Raw genomic sequence first — 22,461 nt, 5'->3', positions numbered from 1 at the left:
ACTAACGTGTTAGCATTTTCAATTATTTTTTGGTAAACCAGCTAATTAGTTAATGACATTTTAACTCCTGTGGTAATTGATGTATATTCTGTCTTCGTGAACTTAACTCAGTTAGTTTTGACAATGCATAAAATATGCAAGGTTCGGAGTTCAAACCCCGGCCACCATCAAAAAAAAATTGATGTATATTCTACTGCAACAAAAAATTTCATATTGATTAAGCCAAAAAAAAAAAAAGTTTCATATCGATTGAAAGTCGAGAATAAGATCTTGACCAAAAAAATAAAATAAAGTCGAGAATAAGATTTATTTTTTATAAAACTGGTGGATGAAGTGTTGAGATTATGCCAATAATTTTTTTTTTGGTAAAATTACACAATTCGTCACTTAACTTAATTTCAGGTTACACTTTCATCATATATCCTTTTTTTAAGGAAACAATTCAATGCATTTCATTAGCAAAAATGTGTCAAATACATTATGGTAGATCATCATAAACATGGGAGTTAGCTTCAGATGGGGCTACCCCGGTAAGTTCATGTGTGACTCCATTAGTCTACCTCCTATTAAACTCGACATGAGAGTTTTGAAATCTATCATAAAACAGTTGTCTACATGCATTAATAATACATCCAAACTCGCTATTATCTACTACACATGTATGAAAAGAGTCTACAACCTTCCATGAGAGTTTTGAAATCTATCATAAAACAGTTGCCTACATGCATTAATAATACATCCAAACTCGCTATTATCTACTACACATGTATGAAAAGAGTCTACAACCTTCCATGAGAGTTTTGAAATCTATCATAAAACAGTTGCCTACATGCATTAATAATACATTCAAACTCGCTATTATCTACTACACATGTATGAAAAGAGTCTACAACCTTCTTAGAGTCTAAGGCAAAATCAACATTGTCAAATTGAAGGTCTGAAACCCGTTCCAATGTCGTATGTAAACTAACTGCCTCACCGATTGCAACATCACAAAGAGGAGAAAACCAAGCAGTCTTCGCAAGCACATACTTCCCATCAACATCTCAGATACATTCCCACTACCTATGCAATTCAAGGATGAAGAAAAGGAGGTATCTTTGTTACACTTATATCTACCTCTTGCTGGTTTTTGCCAATGAATGGTATTTTGTAAGTTGGGCTCGGCTGCTGCACATTTGCAATCAATTTCTTGCCACTATGGATAATCTGAGCCGCCTTCCAACCATCAAGAAGATGTGTTAACCTTCCAACGACCTGAGCATTCGTTTCATTCTTCTGTTGCCGAAGTTTCAAATTCCTTATGTTCCCAAATACTCCACATCATCGTGATAAAAGTTCTATTTGGCTCGCATTAAGCTGCTGCAACAGAGCAAAAATGGCCGCATCCATGTTATAGTTTCTCCTGAGAGGCTTATCAATTGAATCCCATAAATTAACATCACGTCAAATTTGCATAGCACTAGGACATTCCAAAAGAGCGTGGATACTATCTTCATAGTTCGTCCTTTTTCTTTTTGTTTTCTCAATTTAATCCTTTATGTTATAATTAGGTACCACTTTTAATTTGTCCTTTTTCTTTTCTCAATTTAGTCCTTTATGTTATAAAATGTCAACATTGTTATCCTTTTTTATGTCGTTAAAGAACCAAATATATCAAAGTTATTTTGGAACTTATATAGTTAACATTTTAAAACTGTAAAAAAATATTCTTTTCAATATAATTTTTTCTCTTAACAAATGCCTAAATGATACCGGTTTGCATGTCCTTTCTAGTAATTATTTTTGATAAACCACCTTAGTTAATGACATTTTAACTCCCGTGGTAATTTATGCATATTCTACTACAACAAAGAGTTTCATATTGATTGAAAGTCGAGAATAAGATTTTTTTATTTTATTTTTATTTTTATAAAATTAGTGGATAAAGTGTTGTGATTATGCCACAAAATTAATTTCATCAAAGGGAAGAATGGAAAACTGAAATATTGGCTACTGCCTCATCCGTAAGGAGGTTTGGCTCACTCGCGAGGCTGGTATCGGTTGCAGTATTCAGGCATTTCACCACTGCCTCACTTGCAAAGTAGGTAGTCCAGCCGCGGGGCAAACCTCCAACGGTCCTGCATGCGCGAGGCGGACATGGTCATTCGCGAGGTAGGTGTCTTGGGTCGTGAACCTTATTTAAGTTGTTTTATTCTCATTTGTTATATGCAAATTTGTGAAATTAGATGATGAGATTCTTATTAGAGGATAATAGTTGAGTGTCTTTGAATGAGATTCTTGAGTTGAGAAACGTTGTAAACTACTATGGTATTGAAAATCTCTAAGTCTCTTGTTCATGGGCTTGAAGAACTAGTTAAAGCTAATTTCTTATAACTCTTTTGTTTGTAAGAAACAGATTGACACTGGATCGAAGAGTTGTTCTCTTTCCAGACGTAGATTATTTTTTGACAGAACTAAGTAACCAAATTTGTGTGTTTGTTCACACACACACACACACACACACACACACACACACACACACACACACACACACACACACACTATTTTTGTCTTGTTTTTCTTACTTTGATTTACATATTAGTGCTTGGTCTGCTTTGAACATTCGTTATTATTAACACTTCTCCACACATCTAAGTTTATAATTGTGATTTGAGTTTGAATTTACAACAATTGTCGGCCACCATGAGGCACACAATGAAGTTTTTCAAGCGAACACAATGAGTACCAAATTTTACATCTTGAAGATGAAAACAAGCTTGATTCAACATAAGTGTATGTAAGCATTGATGAGGGAGGCATTAATGTTGGGAAACTTAGCACAATCAGAGAATATTGAGATAAGGGCAAGATCCATAAACCAGTCGATATGTTTAACATACGACTCGAATGGGCTTTGGACCCATTTTTTGTCCGTGTAAACTTTAGTCTTGGTGGATTTGACGGTTCAAACCATGCACCAATGCGAGACATACTTGAACCAACATATTAAAACATATGATCGTGCAGATGCACAAAAAGGGATAGTACTTTGGTTGACATTGGGGTGCCAATGTCATGTGACATTGGCCAACCACAATGTCACAAGTGTGCAAAAGGACAAAAAATCATTGTGAGTGAGAGAGATTGTCATCTCAATGTCACTAAAGTGCTGCCCCAAAAAGGGTATGTTTAACGTGTAGATTTATGCATAGCGGGCTAAACGAGGTGAATCACATCACATTAAAAGAAAACTAGAAATCTGTCGGGGGAAATCCCATGTCAAACTCAACAACAACAAAAAAACTATGAAACGCATTTTTACGAGAGTCCTTATGGGGGAGAGAATTAGCTTTCAGAAACGGTCAACACAATTTATTTGCTAGGGGTTAATCCGGGCGTGTATCATTGAGATACCAATGTTATATAACATTGGTCAATGAAGGTGTGCCATATAACACTTCACATGCATAGCTTTTCTCTTTCCTCTTTAGACTTTCATATGTGGCACATCTTCATTGGCCAATGTTATATAACATTGGTATCCCAATGGAACATAAGTGATGTCCGGGTTAACCCCTTGTGCAACTAGTTCAGTGGATTGACGTTGATTCTGTTGATTTGAGTGAGCATCGGTTTGACTGACACATTTTTGCGATGGGTTTGCTCCGGTAAAACATTTTCAATTGACTGACATAATTTCATTAGATTTGACATTTGACGCATACAAATATGTGAAGAGATAACTCTTGTAAAGAAACAAAATTAATATTTTAATTTTGTTTATTTAAAAGTTATTTTAAAATTACTAAAAAAATTATAATTTTATTTTAAAATCTTTGAATTATTTTTTAAATTAACTTAAAGAGGATAAAATAAACACACAAATAAAATTAATCAAATCTAACGTAAATGCAATAAAATTATCCAAATATTATTACAACCCGAAAATAAAGGACCTACCGTAGATTAAATTGGGGGATAGTGGTCCACTAACTTAATTTTTTTCAAGGGAACTTAATTCAGGGGTTGCCCTGAGGGCGGGCGCGGGGGCGGCATCCCTGGGCACCATTTATTTAGGGGAACCAAAATTATTATTTTTACTTAGTAGTTAGTACTATATAAATATGTTTCTTTTTAATTCGCTTTGATTAATTCTATTGAAAATATATTTTTAGATAACTTTGATTATAAATGAATATTTTGCAACAAAAAAACATGAAGAAAAATGTTTGAATAATTAAAATAGCACAATTTATTGTTTCGCCCAGGGCACCAAAAATCTTAGGACCGGCCCTGACTTAATTATTTTCTTATAAAATTGATCAAACAATTTTAATTTTGTTCCATTAAAAGTTAAGTATTTCCCAACATAGACATACACGTTATGTTATCATACTATAAAATACTCCCTCCATTCCTTTTCTTTTGATGTTTTAGTGAATTTATTATTGTTTTCTCAAGTTTACCCTTGTTGGAAAACACAATAAACTATTAAAGTAGTTGTGACCTTTGGTTTATCACATGTGAATTTAATGATAAATAAGGAAATTTAAGTAAAACACACACAAATGTTTATATACTTTAATTACTCCTTAAAACTTGTGTCAAGAGCTAAAACATCAAAAGAAAAGGAATGAAGGGAGTATTTATTTAAATTGGGGTTGGTTACACCAACTAAACTTTGTAGATCCATCCTTGTCTACCGTATAGGGTATATATATGCAGCTATCAAAGTTTCAAAGCCTTCATCAAATCATTTCCACAAAGCATTCATCCAGGGACCATGAATGTATTAATTTCTTTGATGAATGAAGGAAACCACAGAGCTAATTTTTTAATTTTTTTTAAACCAGCTTATCTCTCGAGCCTTGTGAGTCTAAAATAGACGGTAAACTCTCTTTAAAAAGTTTTAACCTATCGTATATATGTTTTGTAAAAGAAAAAAAATGAATTCATTAAAAAGTGTTTTAGACAGTAAAATTCATTTTTGGACCAGTTCAATATTAGACGTCCCCTAAAAACAGTTCAAAACTAGTTCTTTGATTCTTAACGCGTAAAACAAAAAACATAAAATCAAGTTCAAATGAATATAATTTTACCAATTTAACTTAACAACAAAATTCAGTGTTTAATTAAAAAAAATCCAATGGTTTAATATACTATGTTTAATTTTCTCTTTACAAACACACCATATAGGGTTCGTAAAAAAAAATAAAAATCATAAGGGTATTCCAGTTTGTGCGAGGTTAAATAACCATTAGTTATATCATTGGGTTGGTTTGGGCAAAACTCATTAATTTCCGATTTGGGTTGAGTTGGGTAGTAGGTTACCCAAATTATTTTTATGCGATTTTTGTTAATATTAAATGACTAAATGATGAGTCATTATATTTTTTTCATAAAAAAATGCTCAACTTTTTTATTTTCTAAAAAAAATGTATAACCTATTTTCACTATATTTTAGCGTAAAATGATAATAATTGATAATATCAAATAATGAATTTCATCATAAAATACTTGTAACAAATTAAAGTTGCATGACGTAAAATTACATTAGCATCAAAACAACAAAAAAGTGCAACATATGAATTTGTAACTCAAGTATGTTTCGATTTTCAATATAGAGAATGACCTTTGTCAATTTTAAAAATTAAACTTGATTTATGACTAAAATCTTTTATATTCTCCTTCTTTCCAATGAAAATAAAAATAAGAATGTTGACATTATTAGGTAAGTGAATTTATTGGATTTGTGTCTGATTTTACCTAAAACCCATTATTTTTTGAGTTTGTCATTTTTAAAACCCTATTCACCCAATTACCCAACCCAACTCACTTTTTTGTTTTTGTTTTTTGGGTGGGTTTGACCGGGTTTTCGAGTTGACTCAACCCATGTACACCCTTAATAGCCATGTAGATGCTGATATCGGTGGTGCGACAAGCGGCGCCAACCTCCACACCATCATCTTTCCAATCTCTAGTGATGAGTGTTTCATCATCGGATCTAGTTTTGTTCCGCCTCTGTCCTGTTTTCATCAAATCCGCAAATGGGGTTCGTTCCGTTCTCTTCAAATCCGCAATTCCGCAAGTTGTTTCAATATGGTGGGGTCCGAAGTTGTTTCAGATTTGTTTCGTTGAATCCAGGTGTAGGTCTCTCTGTCGATTCTCACGGTGTTGGATATGACATGGATCTGCTTTTTCGAGTTTGTTTGTGGTATGTTTTTCTTGGTTCTATCAACCGAAGTAGATGGGCTTATGAATTGTTCCACTACTTTCACAAAACCACGAGCAAAACTGGTTTTATTGGGATGAAAACTGACATGGCCAAAGCCTTTGATAGGGTTGAGTGGGAATTTCTACAAGCTACAATGACTTCTATGGGCTTCCCTGAACACCTTGTCAAAACCATCATGAATTGTGTCATTACAGTCACTTTTGACATTCATATTAATGGCCAACCTACTAAAGTCTTTACACCTCAAAGGGGCCTAAGACAAGGGGACCCTTTATCCCCTTACTTGTTTCTCATCTGTGCAGATGTCTTATCAGGTCTCATTAATAAAGCTCAACTCACCAACACCATTCAGGGCATCAAGATAGCTACAGAAGCTCCCATGATATCCCACCTTTTATTTGCAGATGACAGCCTTATTTTCTGCAGGGCTACTACTCAGGAAGCTCAAACTATCAAAAATATTATCTACCTCTATGAATCCCAATTTGGCCAAAAAGTCAATTTTGATAAATCTGAGATCATTTTTAGCAAGAAGGTGACTGACACAGAACAGAGAAATATTATCCAGATCTTAGGCATGAAAAAGGTAGAGGGCTTCTCAAAATACCTGGGTATGCCCACCCATTTGGGTAAGTCAAAAAGACAGGTTTTTGAATTCATCCATGATAGGGTCCTTAAAAAGTTAAAAGGATGGAAAGAAAAGCATTTGTCCTTTGCTGGTAGAAGCACCCTCATTAAGGCTGTGGCTCAAGCCATTCCCACTTACATTATGAGTGGTTTTCTCCTCGCCAAAAATTTCGGTCAGCAACTTGAAAGAGTGATTTGTGACTTTTGGTGGGGAAGCACCACAGATCCCAAAAGAACTCATTGGATTAAGTGGGAAAAGCTGTGTAAAACCAAAAAGGATGGGGGCTTGGGTTTTAGAGACCTTAGAGCCTTCAATATAGCTTTATTAGCCAAACAGATATGGCGCATTCAGACTCAAAGTCAGTCCCTCATGGCCAGAGTTATCAAAGCCAAATATTTTCCCCATAACACCATATGGGAAGCTCAACAGAAGCCTGGTATTAGTTACTCATGGCGTAGTTTTCTTCAAGCTAGATGGGTCATTCAGAAAGGCAGCTACTGGTCGGTGGGGAATGGTAAACATATCAACATATAGGATGACCAGTGGTTACCAGACCAAAATGGCTTCAAAGTTATTAGCAAAAAACCTGACAACTGTGATATCTTAAAAGTCAGTGATTTGATTGACCACACCACTCTGTCCTGGAACACCCCCTGATCCAAAACCTCTTCCTCCCCTTTGAAAACTCTCAAATCCATCAGATTCCTCTTATTGATACCTACGAGGATGATGATCTTGTTTGGGCTCACACTAATAACGGCTTCTACTCAGTTAAATCTGGATACCACTTTATAAAAGCTAGGGAAGATCAAGAACGGGGTCAAACAGGCAACTCCTTTATCTATTCTGACCCAATATGGAAGAATTTGTGGAAACAAACAATTCCCCCAAAACAAAGTCATCTAATGTGGTGTATTTTAAATCAAGGTTTACCTGTCAAGCGGAATTTATTACAGCGTGGAATCCGGTGTGATCCTTTGTGTCCCAGATGTGGTAACCACGTCGAATCCATCTCTCATATTTTCATGCATTGCTCCTGGGCTCAGAGAGTATGGTTTGCTTCACCTCTTACCTTAAACTTCCAAAACCTCGATCCTGTTCCTCCGGAGTTTACAGAGTGGTTATCCCTTCAAATTCGCAAAGGAGTTCAGAAGAGCTTGGAAATAATCTCAGCCATTTGTTACGGGATATGGAATGCTAGGAACAATCTAATCTTTCAAAACAAAGACATACCGATTCAAGACATCATCACCAGAGCTGTCCAGTCAGTGGATGCGTACCAGGAACAGAACAATAAGCTCAATCCGCGCCCTAGTTCACTTGGATCTAGCTTAGCTCGCGTGACACTTGCTGGAAACCTCCGTCGGAGTCGAACCTAAAACTCAACGTGGATGCTCACCTTCTTGGTGATGGCCGTTGGGGATTAGGTTTCGTCCTCCGACGAAGCGATGGACGGCCCGTCGTGGTGGCAACTAGAACGGTAACTGGGTCTAACGATGCTTGCATGGTTGAAGCTATGGGAGTGTATCACGTGCTTAATTGGATTGAAGAAGCTGGATGGATTAATGTAATGATAGAATCTGATGCAAAGCTCATTGTGGAAAGCATCAAATCTCAAAAGTTTTCAAGAGGGTATTGGGGCAAAGTTGGGAGAAAATGTGCAGAAAAGCTTGAACGCATGCGCACTGTTTCTATAAGCTGGGTTAGGAGAAATCTCAATTGGGCTGCCCATGCTACAGCCAAATGGGCTGAGTGTAAACCCAATAAGATTTGGTATTGTAATTTTCCCACTCCCATTTTCACTCATATTCAAAAAGATATGAGCTCTATTATTAATCAATAATATTCTTTCTTTTTGATTCAAAAAAAAAAAAAAACCGAAGTAGATGGGATATTATATTTATACGGTGGTGGCTACAACTTAAGTTGTCAAAAATATTGTTTCTCCATTAAGAATAAGTGTTTGTTTGATCCAATGAGAGGAAAAGAACTAAAATAGAATATAGAAATTAACACATTTCCAAATATAAAGTAGTGGGGATCCATCAACATAAAACATGATTTTTTTTTCTTCATTAAAGATTGGTAGACATCTTTAATATGTACATCTTTTTGTATCATTCTAAAAAATTTCAATTAACCAAATATATGGTCTGTGTGACCACATTTTTTCAGTTGCGTGACCATTTTTTGGAGGACAACATATATAAATATAGGTGTAAAAGTTAGGACATTATAGTCGAGAATTTAATTGAAATAATATTGCTAAAAAGTCAAAACATCATTAATGCAATGTAAATGTACAAATGAGGTTGAGTTATTGAAAATAGAAATTCTGGATCCTCTCCTGTGACTGGAGAGTCCAGTGGAATCCTAGCCATTAAATGATAAATACATGTGAGGAATTAAATGTCAAATTGAAGAGAGATAATATATTTAATGGTATAGATTTAAACTATAGAAACCTGGAGAAAGTTTTCATAGGAGTAGGGCTGGAAATGAGTCGAGTCAAACCGAACCTGTCTGAGCTCGACTCGACCCGATAAGAATTAGTTCGGCTCGAAACTCGACTCGAGTTCGAAACGAACCTTTTTTTTAACTCGAGTTCGGCTCGTTTAAAGTTCACGAACAACTCGATTCAAATCGTTAGGTTCAACTCGTTTACCTATTTTGATAGGTTTTTTCAAAAATATGTCTTTGACCATTAAAAAAAACAAAACAAAAATAGAATTAAAATAAAACTATGAGGCATAACCACTACCTAAAAAGGTAGTGGCACTTTCCTGTAGCGCATAACAGTATAAGTTTACAATGTGAATATATATAATACTTCTCCTCTCTAATGTTGTCTAAACTCCCCGATGTGGGACTATTTGAATGCACATGTTTTTCTTTTTTTCTTGTTGTACTCACACACACATGTTTGTTTAAAAGTCAGTACAAGGTACCATTAACATATTTTTTTGCTTTCTCTATTAAAAGAAGTTTACAATAAATTACATATTATATAAAAAAATACCAAATAACATTATATATATATATGTATATATGTATATATATATATATATATATATATATATATATGTATATGTGTATATATATATATGTATATATATCGAGCCGGTTCATGAACCTAACTAGTCGAACCATACGAAGCTCAAGTTCAACTCATTTCTTTAACGAGTTTAGTATTCAACTCAAGTTCGACTCATTTGGTTCGTGAACCAAGTTCAACGAATCAATTATCGAATCGAGTCTCGAACTATTTTCGAGTTGGTTCGGTTCATTGTCAGCCCTACATAGAAGGGAATCTGCTCCCACAAATTTACTAGTATGCAATCATATCCATTTCATGAAAATACAAATTACAAAATATTGTGATAAAAGTGTGAAGTATTTAAAAGACAAGCAAAAACACTCACTTATTAATACAAATTACAAAATATTGTGATTAATTAGGAATACGTAAGTAACATGGAATAGGATTGTGTTTGTTTGAGGGTGAGTCCCAAACAGAGAAAGCACTAGAAGAGTTCATCCATTTGTCTGTCATTTTTGGATGGTGACGATCAATCACATCTTTTAAGCTTTCAGTTGTGTTCACCCATTCCAAACCCTTTTTGGTGTATGTCTCCTCATTATAGTAGCTTGTGAAAAATCTATCACCTTCTAGCCTCCTACAAAGTGCATTAAAGTTCAATCAAATCCAGTTTTCATATTTCAAAAACTAGGGTTTAATAATTATACATTGACAAATAAATAAACTTCATACGCACTAAAATATTATTATATTTTTGTATTTTGACATGTCAGGAGATGAGTTAAATAACTATAAATGGATCGAGAATATAAAATCTAACGACTTTTTTCAAATTCCTAAAATTAAAAGTGTTGTTGTATCAATGTGATACATTATAGTTAGGGATGGGAATAGGCCAGGCCGGCCTACAGGGGCCTACGGCCTAGCCTACGACAGGTCAGGTCAGGCCAGACTTTTTTCTTAAATAGAGAAGGCCTAAACTTTTTTTTAAGCCTGTTTAGCTTAAAAGGCCAGGCCACATGCCTCTCAAAAAGCCTTTTAAGCTTATTAGGCCGGCCTATTTAAGTAATATGAATAATATTAGTTATTATTATATTATATATTGTACTTTGAATTAAAATATAAATTTGTAAACTTTTTCAATAATATAAGTTTTATTAGTATACATTAATTTTTTGCATATATAAATGTATTATTATAAACTATAATAGAAATATGATACAATATATAGTCGAATTCCCTAAAACATCGTGTTGATTATCAAAAGAGAGTTTAATCTAATTGAACTATTAGTTCGCTAGTCCATTTAAACTTATATCACATTGCTTATTTAAAGATGTTCATAAGATATAGGCTTTTAAACAGGCTAGTAGGCCGTATCAGGCTTTCAGAAGGCCAGACTCAAATCTAAAAAGTAGGCCTATGACAGGTCGCAGGCCAGACTTAGGCTTTAAAAAAATATGGCAGGCCAGGCTTAGGCCTTGCAAAGCCTAGCTCGGCCTAACCTATTCCCATCCCTAATTATAGCTATATATGTTGGCACGCCAATGTAATTATAATTAATCAAAGTATTTTAATAATTATTTTACAACTGCCTACAAGAGAATTTAACATTTGTCCGTTAAGATTATAAGGGTAAACTCCTACCACAAAGTTAACAACATAAAAAATGTCCACACAAATATCTACATGAGTTTTGATTAGGTACTTATATAGTTTTTCAACCGTAAATGTGTAAAAACATCAATAAAATAAAATAAATTGTAATTTCTTTTTACCTAGATGCCATGAGAAGAAATATTGTAAAAGCTGTTTCACTTATTGCAAAACCCTTTATCTTCTTCTCTGCCATGAGACCTACTTGTACATCAAGCTCCTCAACATCATCCCCATATACCTCTTCCAATACTTTAATTGCTTTCTCATCATCAGTCAAATCTTTCCATTTAGAAATAGGTATCATTAGTAGTCCTCTTCTTAGTTGGTTATATCTAGGTACATTCCTCTCTCTATCCCTGTAAACTGCATTATTTATTACATCAAGTTACAATCTTAATTCCATAACTTACACATAAAATAAAATAAAAAATGTTCATAAAATTGAAAGTTTGGTTAATATAACCTACTTTCAAGTGCAGCTAAATCTACATGATCACATCTTTCTGTGCCATTTACGTTATGTGGTACCAAGTCTCTGAGAAATGAGGGATAGTTCCAAAGTTCTAGGGCACCACAAGCTTGGTGACCCATTGATACTAGTGTGCTTTCAACTCCTATCTCTGTCAATTTTTTTTCTCCTTGTAGTCCAATCAATTCATGCATAGGAATCCTATATAATATCAAAAGATAAATTTTTTAAGAACTTGTGAGAGGTATAAATAATTTAGGTATAATTAGATACATTTTGAGATTGAAGAGTGCTAACAATATATTCTTTTACTCCATTATTCAAATATATATATATATATATATATATATATATATATATATATATATATATTTGAATAATGGAGTAAAAGAATATATTGTTTTTTTTTTTGAAGGAAAAAAGAATATATTGTTAGCACTCTTCAAATTTGTGGAGTCATATTAAATATGCGAGTCTCATATTCTACTTGGTGTGATTCATTTAAAAAATTGTGAACTCCGCATAAATTTCATTCATGGATAAAAAAATAAAGTTTTAGAGAGTGAGTTGGTAAAATTTCACATGTTACTATAATTGAAAAAATATAATGAGTTATGATAGTGTAAAAGTAGTCATACTCTCCGTCTTCGGTGAATGGGGGGGATTTGTTATGCCCTGGTTCTGAAGAGTCAGATATGTCCCTCAACTGCAAGGAATCAGGTAGGAGTTGATGCATCCTATAGACACTGACAAATTCTTCAGTTAAAGAGTATGGAACACCATGATTTTTTGGTTTCTTCATACCCACAAATCCACTCAAGATGGCTCCTCCAAAATGCCCAAATTTGTCCTTGATTTTTTTCCCCAATAATCCATACCTAAAATAAAATTTAAAGTTTAGCACAAATGACATAAAATTAGTGTAGTGAACAGTGACGGACCCAGAAAATTTGAATGGTGGGGGCCGTATTAATTTAAATTAAGGGTTAAATATGTTTTTGGTCCCTATAAATATGGCGAATTTTCGTTTTGGTCCCCCTAAAATTTTCCTTTGAATTTTGGTCCCCCTAAAATTTTCCATCCACAATTTTGGTCCCTGCTGTCAAATTTGGATAACGGCGCTGACGTGGCAGATGACGTGGCGATGACAAGTTGTCACTTTTTAATGACTGTACAGTGCCACGTAGGATAATTAAATATTTTAATTAATAAATATTAAAAAATTAATAAAAAATATTAAAAAATTATGGAAAAATGAAAAATTAATAAAAAAAATTTAAAAATTCTGGAAAATTGAAAAATGACAAAAAAATTGAAAAAAATGTTAAACAATTCTGGAAAATTGAAAAATTAATAAAAATGAAAAAAAAATATTAAAAAATTCTGGAAAATTGAAAAATTAATAAAAATGAAAAAAATATTAAAAAATTCTGGAAAATTGAAAAATTAATAAAAATGAAAAAAATATTAAAAAATTCTGGAAAAATGAAAAAAATATGGAAAATATTTAAAAAATCTGGAAAAATTAATAAAAAAAAAAATCTGAAAAAATACGGAAATTTTTTTTTAATCTTCTTTTTAAAAATTCCGTATTTTTTCAGAATTTTTCATTTTTATTAATTTTTCAATTTTAAAGAATTTTTTAATATTTTTTTTCATTTTTATTAATTTTTCAATTTTCTAGAAATTTTTAACATTTTTTTCAATTTTTTTGTATAGCCATACCCATAATCAATGAAACCAAACGGAATGAGAGAAGCAATTACACAACTCAATCCATCTATGCAATAAGCAAACTTGCAAATGAAAAATGTTGCACTATGGTTTTGCAAATGAAAAAAAAAAATTTTAAAAAATGTTAAAAAATTCTGGAAAATTGAAAAATGAAAATAAATTGAAACAAAAAATTAAAAAATTCTGGAAAATTGAAAAATTAATAAAAATGAAATTTTTTTAAAAATATGGAAAAAATTAAAAAATTCTAGAAAAATTAATAAAAATAAAAAAAATACGGAAATTTTTTTAATATTCTTTTTAAAAATTCCGTATTTTTTCAGATTTTTTTATTTTTATTAATTTTTCCAGAATTTTTAAATATTTTCCAGAATTTTTTAATATTTTTTTTCATTTTTATTAATTTTTCAATTTTCCAGAATTTTTTTAATATTTTTTTCATTTTTATTAATTTTTCAATTTTCCAGAATTTTTTAATTTTTTTAATTTTTATTAATTTTTCAATTTTCCAGAATTTTTAAATTTTTTTTATTAATTTTTCATTTTTCCATAATTTTTTAATATTTTTTATTAATTTTTTAATATTTATTAATTAAAATTGTTAATTATCCTACGTGGCACTGTACAGTCATTAAAAAGTGACAACTTGTCATCGCCACGTCAGCGCCGTTATCCCCATTTGACAGCAGGGACCAAAATTGTGGATGGAAAATTTTAGGGGGACCAAAATTCAAAGGAAAATTTTAGGGGGACCAAAACGAAAATTCGCTATATTTATAGGGACCAAAAACATATTTAACCCTTAAATTAATGAATAAATAAATTCAATTTAAGTTTAAATTAGACAAAGTATGTTTTAAAAAATGAAACCAAATAAAAGAAAAATAAAATATGAAATTTTTTAAGTAGTATACTATGTCAATGTCCTATTTTTTACACATGCATCCAATAAGGTGTTGTTATATGAGTTAATGTAAATAAATAAAACACATGAGTTGTCATATTCATTAGTTGATGTGGAACACATCATTAGATTCATATGCAAAATAATTGTACATTAACGAATCATACTAGCTAAACTTATGAAAACATAAATACTCCTTTAGATCCTTTTTATAAAAGATAAATGAGTTGACAAAAATTCATATATTTAGTTTATATTATGAATGAGATATTTCAACTTTTGTTAACTCATTTGTCTCTTATAATAAAGATTAAATGGAGTATTATTTATGGTATATTTTTCTAAACTTATCATTAAAGAAAGACAAAAATAAAGTGGAAAATGGCTGACTTTAATACTTGCATACATTATTACAATACTTATAGTTATATGTCATTGAAGAGTAAAATACCAACACTAACAAGTCAGGCAAGGAAGAAACATGTATATAGCAGAAAAATAAAATAGAAGTGAGGGCCTTGGCCCACAGTGTGGTCTATGTGGGTCCGTCCCTGGTAGTGAACATCAAAGTCATTATATCCAATTTATTTTAATTTGAGGTAAACATATAATAGCTTTCACACTATAAATTTTTAGCGAAAATTTCATACAAAAATAACCCAAATATTATATATTGTGTATAATTGGTTTCTAAATCTAAATTTAAATTTCAAAATGTCACAAAAAAAAAAAAAAGTAATAGAGTGTAACCTAGGGATGACAATTTCATCCATTAGTCGATCATATATCTATTCATATTTTTAATAGATTGAATTCAATCCATAGAAACTAAATAATTAAATGGATATATCATAGATGTATATCCTCTCTTGAAAGATGATAATTAATGGATTATATCATTTTTATGTTGAATGGATGTAGTGAGTTCTTGTTAAAGAACTTTTTGTGAATTGTAAAGGGATGATAAATTATTTTGATCTATACCCACTTACAATCCAATTCAAATCCAACCCATTCAAACGTTTTAAGGGATGATAAGTTATTTTTTCACTCCTAGTGTAAATTAGGGTTCATACCAATTAGCACGCATGCCAGCAAGCAAAGTGTCAGTTTTAAGAAGCTCCACAGTCCAATCTATGGTGTGAATCTTTGCTATCACAGCTGAAGTCACCAATCTAGCGTGGCGGTAAAGATCTTCATCTTCCAAGTCCGGGTATTCTTTCTAATAAAGTACAATATTAAAAAAAAAAGTTAGTTTTCCTGTATGATATAATTATATTTAGTATAGCATCACCAATGACGAATTATTCAGAAGAACGTTAGTTCAATTCCCGAGTGAAACCATTCTTGACGATTCTTTACTTACCTGTCGAACTCTGGATTACTAGAACCTCTAAAAATCGGAGGGTTAACACCTAAAAATATCATCACATATATTTTTCTAGAGTATACTTAACATGCACACAAGTAGTGTGACATATGTATCAATTTCTTGGTTTCTATCAAGATCTTGTGAAGTAAACTACTCAATCCAACTTAAATAATTATACACATACCTTGAGAGTATCACAAACAAGATTGTGTTCTTGAATGAAAAGGGCTTGCAAAGTTGAAACACCAGCCCAACTATTGCGAACATCACCTGAAATTGCTACTCCATCTTCGTTTTGTAGAAGATGATTTCCTTCCTTTGATATTTTTAACTTCCCATCTTGGGAAGTCCTCACTTGGGTCAAAACTTCGTCATTGCTTCCATATATAACACTTCCATCCCTTTTAAATATCAAATAATGTTTATCTCATTTAAAATATTTTTATTAAATGAAATGATATTATTCAAATGATTGATATATATATATATATATATATATATATGGGTTAGGATCAAATGACACCAAGGTGTCAAACTAAATATGACACCAAATCTTATCCATTCAATTTGTTTAATCCAAAGGCTTAAAACAATCACTACAACAATTAAAGTGATCAAATATTTCTTGATTTGTCTTGCTATATCTTTCCTTTAATAGTTTATTTTGCACTCAAGTTTGAATTTATTTTCTTATGTATGCCCTTCATTTCAATTTCAAAAAAACTTATGTTCTCTTCCGTCCATCACTTATGGATTTCTTGTCAATTTTTTTGTATCGTATGATTTTCTCAATTCCTGTATAGTTGTAAAGGTCTGAAACTTAGTCCACTTTTTATGTGAATGCACACCGACGGATAGTAATAGTTCACGAAAAAAATTTCAACAAATTTATCCGAAAAAAACTTTCGTTATTCAAAAAGAACATTAGCATTGTTGCAAATAAAGTTTGCACAAAATATCAATTTAAAAAAGAGCAATACTATAGTTCACGAAAATTGACATATTTTAGCACGACATTGCACGACTATGTCCGTGTCATCACTGAATTTATTTATATTAAATTTTAATTAAAATCAAATTTAAAAACTGTAATAGTGTTTTGTGGAATACACAGGTCATGTACATTTGACGACGTCAAGTGTCGTCCACTAAGCATTAGTTTTTTAAAAAATTAATAAGAGTGGTAGCAATACAGAAGTGATCTGGAAAGAGAAATACATGAGTATTTTGAAATTGAAATGAACATGAGAAAATATATTCAGAATTGAGTGCAAAATCAACTATAAAAGGAAAGATACAACAAAACAAATCAAGAAATATTTAATCACTTTAATTGTTTTAGTGATTGTTTTAAGCCTTTAGATTAAACAAATTGAATGGATGAGATTTGGTGTCATATTTAGTTTGACACTTTGGTGTTATTTGATCCTAACCCTATATATATATATATTTGTTTATGGAGGGTAGATGGAAAGATTAATGAAAATAGTAAAGACAAAATGATTAAAATTTAAAATAAAAATAAACAAAAACTATATATATTTTTAATTAGCATTTGATTACGAAAGTCCTAACGCAATATCAAATTGAGAAGACTTTACTCACCTTCTATGAAAGATCACACACTATCATTTCCATAAAAAGTTGGGCCAAGAAAAATCATAGAAAGTCTATAATACAATATAACACTAATAAAGTAACACATTTTGGGCTAAACTAAGGCCGCCAATGAAGAACCTAGAAACTCGAACGTTGTTCAGATCACTCAAACTCAACAATTAACATGTTGAATTTGGTTCATCGTTAATTAAATTGAACTTGAGTTGAAAATTACGTTTGTTAAATAAATGATATGAATGTCAGTTAAATATAACTCGTCTTGTTTGATTCAAGATCATGAATGTAGATAAAAGTATAATTGATAAATTAATGTCTATCATATAGTATATAAAAATCATACCACCAAGGTGTGCGGATGTTTGCATGTCCAGTCTTGATCTCATTGAAGCCAGTGGGAATTTCCTTTGTCTCCAAAAACTTGAAAGATTTTAGTGGGCATTGGCTTGCAACTTCTTGTGGTGCAGTCAGTTCAATCTATACATATTATAACATTTATTTTGAGTATATGAAAATATAATATGTAATTTTCACAAACATATTAAAATGCATTCACATATTTAAAAGCCTCTATATAATTTTCCATTCAAAATAAAATTATATGTAACTTTATTCCTACCTGATTGGTGTCTTCCAAATGATCTATCCAGTCATGTATCATAAATTGAATCCAAGTAGCTGCAATCACATTAAATTGCTTCTCAGTGTCCTTGTATGTTCTCCTTTGTAGCCACCACCATTGGATCTGGCTTCAACAGCTGAAAAAAAAAAATTATATATTCTTTCAACTATCTCCGTTAGTTTTTTTTTTTTTTAATAAAAGAGGGCTGACGCCCTTATCCGTTCGTTCGTTTTTAATTGTCACTTTTTAACATTTTATATAAGACAATCAATAAATATTACTATTTTTGATAAAATAGTTTATACTTTTACTATAATAGTGTTATTCATTTGATAACTCATTTCATATTTTTTTTTTTTTGGTACAAACTCATTTCATATGTATTTATCTATTCGCAATAAATAACTAGGGGTAATATTGACAAAACAACATTTAATGTTGCATTGAAATATAAAAATGACAATTAAATACAACAACAACAACCAAGCCTTATATACCCAGGACCTAATATTGAAACAGTTAAATTTGAATTTGTATAAGATTTTTATTTCCATCATATATTAAGTATGAAAAATATGAAATATCTACAAAATTTTAACTTTTTCCCCCTAAAACTTTTTGTAAGTAATTCAACTTTTTTTTATGTCCAATATTTTTCTCTTAAGTCTTAACCAAGTATAAAAACATATATATAAAGTTGCACAAAAAAAAAGATATAAAGTCATATATGTTTAAAATAAAAAAAGCCAATTATATAATTAATTTTTAATATGAACCTTGTTCTTCTGATCCACAGGAAGAACGTTTCTTCCAAAGAAAGACCCTTGGCTTCCAGCTTGATCATCGAAAGGGTCATTATATTTTCCATCAGCTGTTCTATATGGATGAGTAGAAGAGCTAGACCTAACCCCTTCATGTATTTTTCCAACATTTATGAGGTTGTACCGTTGGTGAAGATGACGCCTAATGAACAAGTAAAATAGGCCTAAGAAAACTGGTAAACGGGGCCATATTGCCATCTTGTCAATGGAGTGTATAATCTGTGTAAATCAACAAAAGTATCATTTAATTAGAGGTATCGACTATAACATAAAGATGAAACGACTAACTAGTAAGAGAAAACACAAAGTTTAGATCTTGACTATATGATAAAGATGAAACGACTCGTTGATTTTGCTAAATCAACTCTAACTTAAAATATGAGTATTGAAGAATAACATGGAAAGGATAGAAACACAGATGATCAAAGATAAGGAAGAGGAACACACTACACAACAGTTGCTTGCAGCGCAAACTAACTAAACCCTAGACTAGTTTTCACAGCTGTAACAAACTGGAAGTTAGTTAGAGCTTAGGGTACAATCATATGTGTGATATACATGCTAGCTTAGTATGGTACTCATATAGTTGAACTATAAATAACTGTAATCATTGTCTTCACAATTGATTAAATAACATTCTCTATTTTCTTCCATATTTCTTTCTTCTCTCTCTTTCTCTCTCTTTTCTGTTACAGTTTTACTTTCTCAATATGGTATCACGAGCCTCTTGATTCAAGAGAGCTTCTTCTTCCGCTTCGTTTCTTTGTTCTTCTTCTTCGTTTTCCTCCTCTGTTTTTCTGCTTCCATGGCACCTCGCAACAACAATGGTACAAGTTCTTCATATGAGGTTGCTCTTGACCAAACTAGCCCGTATTTTGTTCACCCTAGTGATGGTCCATCCTCTGTAACGGTTACGCCATTGTTGAATGGTTCTAACTATCATTCTTGGGCTCGTTCGATGCGTAGAGCTCTTGGGGGAAAAATGAAGTATGAGTTTGTTGATGGCACCATTCCACCAGTTACAGATCCGTTTGATCCTTCTTTTCGTGCATGGAATCGGTGCAACATGTTGATTCACTCATGGATCTTGAATTCAGTAGATCCTTCAATTTCTCAATCTATTGTTTTCATGGAAAACGCCATGGATGTGTGGAATGATCTCAAGGAGCGTTTTGCTCAAGGTGATTTGGTACGAATTTCTGAACTTATGCAAGAAATCTATTCTTTACAACAAGATTCCAAATCAGTTACTACATTTTACTCTGAATTGAAAGTGTTATGGGAAGAACTAGAGATATACTTGCCTATGCCTAGTTGTAGTTGCAGAGTTCAGTGTTCTTGTGAGGCTATGCGCACTGCTAGGAAAAATCACATTTTGTTGTATGCTATGCGCTTTCTTACTGGTCTCAATGACAATTTCAACATGGTTAAGTCTCAGATCCTTCTCATGGATCCTCTTCCTCCAATGAATAGGATATTTTCCATGGTGTTGCAGCATGAAAGACAGGGTAACTTTACACAAGTTGTTGAAGATTCTTTACCCTCTATCAATGCTGTGAATACTGGTAAACCTAAGCATGGTAATTCAGGAAATGTGTACAAGAATACCAATCAAGGTTCTACTTTCAACAAGAATAGGGTTTGCACTTTCTGTGGTAGAAGCAATCATACCATAGAAACATGCTACAAGAAGCATGGATACCCTCCTCATCTTCAAAGGAACTTTAATAATTCTTCTTATGCTAATCATGCTGCATCCTCAGAGACTGAAGGTTCCACTCCTGATGAGACTGGGAGAGTTGCTTCTACATCTATTACACCTGAGCAGTATGAAAGGTTAATGAGTTTACTTCAGGTTTCATCTTCTAAACAAGATTCAGTGCCTGCACAAACTTGATTAAATAACATTCTCTATTTTCTTCCATATTTCTTTCTTCTCTCTCTTTCTCTCTCTTTTCTGTTACAGTTTTACTTTCTCAATAATGAGTCCTCTGATCTTTATCGTCAACAAAATATTTTTTGTAACACAATTAATGTAACTATTAGGGTAACAAGAATAATATAGTATATTTGATGAAGAAGGATATTTGTACATAGAAGAGAAAAGCATCAAAGATGGACATTTGTGTCACTGCTTCATGGAAATCTTTATGGATGGAATGGTGCATAAGTCTTGTAACAAGAGCTCTAAAGGGATTTGTAGACCACATGGTTTTGCTTGATATACAAAGGCTATACTTTGATGAAATGTGTGTGTGAGGGTGTATCATTTAGAGAAAAACTTGAGTATTTATAAACGCAAGGGTGAGGACTTAGAAGTTCGTCTCTTTCAATTTTAAGTGTGGTGGCTAAGAAGGTGGCCATTTACTTATTCAGATTATTGTTCAAATAAATCATACAATAGTATTTTAAAATCACGACTGTATTGATGATATTTTTATATTGGCGGGTTTTGTTTAATTTTTTTTCCCTTCAAACATGACATGTTTGCAATATTTGAATACAATTTTATTGCAGACTTGTTAACTTTAGTCAAACTATCATGAGCTGTTTGATTTAATTGCCTATGCAATAACAGTGTTATACACAATTAGTGCAACCAATATAGTATTCCTTTCGTCGTCCCACAATAATAGTCATGTTAATTTGTTGTCGAATTTGAAAGTTAGCCGATGATTTGACTATAACTCGTTTAGGTTCCATAAACATTATGACAAGCAAGAAACTATATATGTCCCTCGATTAGGTTCATTAACTTCTCTAACTATTTTAATTTTTTAACAAGCAAACTTCTCTAAAGAAGGTTAATTATGAATTGTGGATTGTGGATGACATTGTGGATTGCCGCACGTCAAGAGGAAAGAAAACACAGTAACAAATACATACTTGAATGTTTAAATAAACGGTAAAATGCGAGTAAAATAAGTTGATTGATCTACTGATTGTATCTCAAGTGAAATGTACATGTGGTGTTTATAGATAAATGTTTAGAGCATCAAATTTTTTTGTCCATGAACACAACCATAAAGACTATACCTTGACGGTAAAAATGTGATGGGTGTCTTGTGTATCTGTCCCATATTTTAGCATCACTTTCACGGTCTTTCCTAATCCCTCCCTCCACCTCTCTCTAAAAGGATCCCTGATTACGTCAAATTTTATTCATATAAGTCCTTGAACTAATATGTATGTGACTAAATTGCTAATAAACGGATAGTTTTCCCCTAAAACAAATAAAACAAAGTATAGTTTTAAAAAAATTGAGAAGAAAATATTGTGTTATTAATAAAGATGACACTAATAGTCATTTTACAATTGTCTGATATGATATTGAGATTACAAAGTCAAGTTGTTACCAATGAACCAACATCTCTGGGA

At 32.0% G+C, this 22,461-nt stretch overlaps 2 protein-coding genes across 2 annotated transcripts; one reads left to right on the top strand and one right to left on the bottom strand.

Moving 5' to 3' along the window:
• Positions 1 to 10,169: 10,169 nt before the first annotated feature.
• Positions 10,170 to 21,414, bottom strand: LOC146912131 (alpha-dioxygenase PIOX-like). The gene is made up of 10 exons (XM_085719388.1): positions 21,177 to 21,414; positions 19,039 to 19,302; positions 18,260 to 18,398; positions 17,984 to 18,117; positions 16,208 to 16,424; positions 15,728 to 15,873; positions 12,652 to 12,891; positions 12,012 to 12,214; positions 11,664 to 11,907; positions 10,170 to 10,522 (listed from the first exon to the last, which is right to left on the bottom strand). Exons 3-10 carry the CDS (start codon positions 18,299 to 18,301, stop codon positions 10,297 to 10,299), a joined length of 1,452 nt encoding a protein of 483 aa, XP_085575514.1. The 5' UTR covers positions 18,302 to 18,398; positions 19,039 to 19,302; positions 21,177 to 21,414; the 3' UTR covers positions 10,170 to 10,296.
• Positions 19,889 to 20,980, top strand: LOC146912132 (uncharacterized). Its single transcript, XM_085720693.1, has one exon. The coding sequence runs from the start codon at positions 19,889 to 19,891 to the stop codon at positions 20,978 to 20,980; it is 1,092 nt and encodes a 363-aa protein (XP_085576819.1).
• Positions 21,415 to 22,461: the final 1,047 nt, after the last annotated feature.

This window comes from Medicago sativa, chromosome 6 (assembly GCF_051527215.1).
Source record: "Medicago sativa cultivar Bolivia chromosome 6, Bolivia_mono, whole genome shotgun sequence".
In the NCBI taxonomy this organism is placed as follows: domain Eukaryota; kingdom Viridiplantae; phylum Streptophyta; class Magnoliopsida; order Fabales; family Fabaceae; genus Medicago; species Medicago sativa.
Note: the sequence above shows the minus strand (reverse complement) of the source record. Positions and strands in the feature narration are given on the sequence as shown.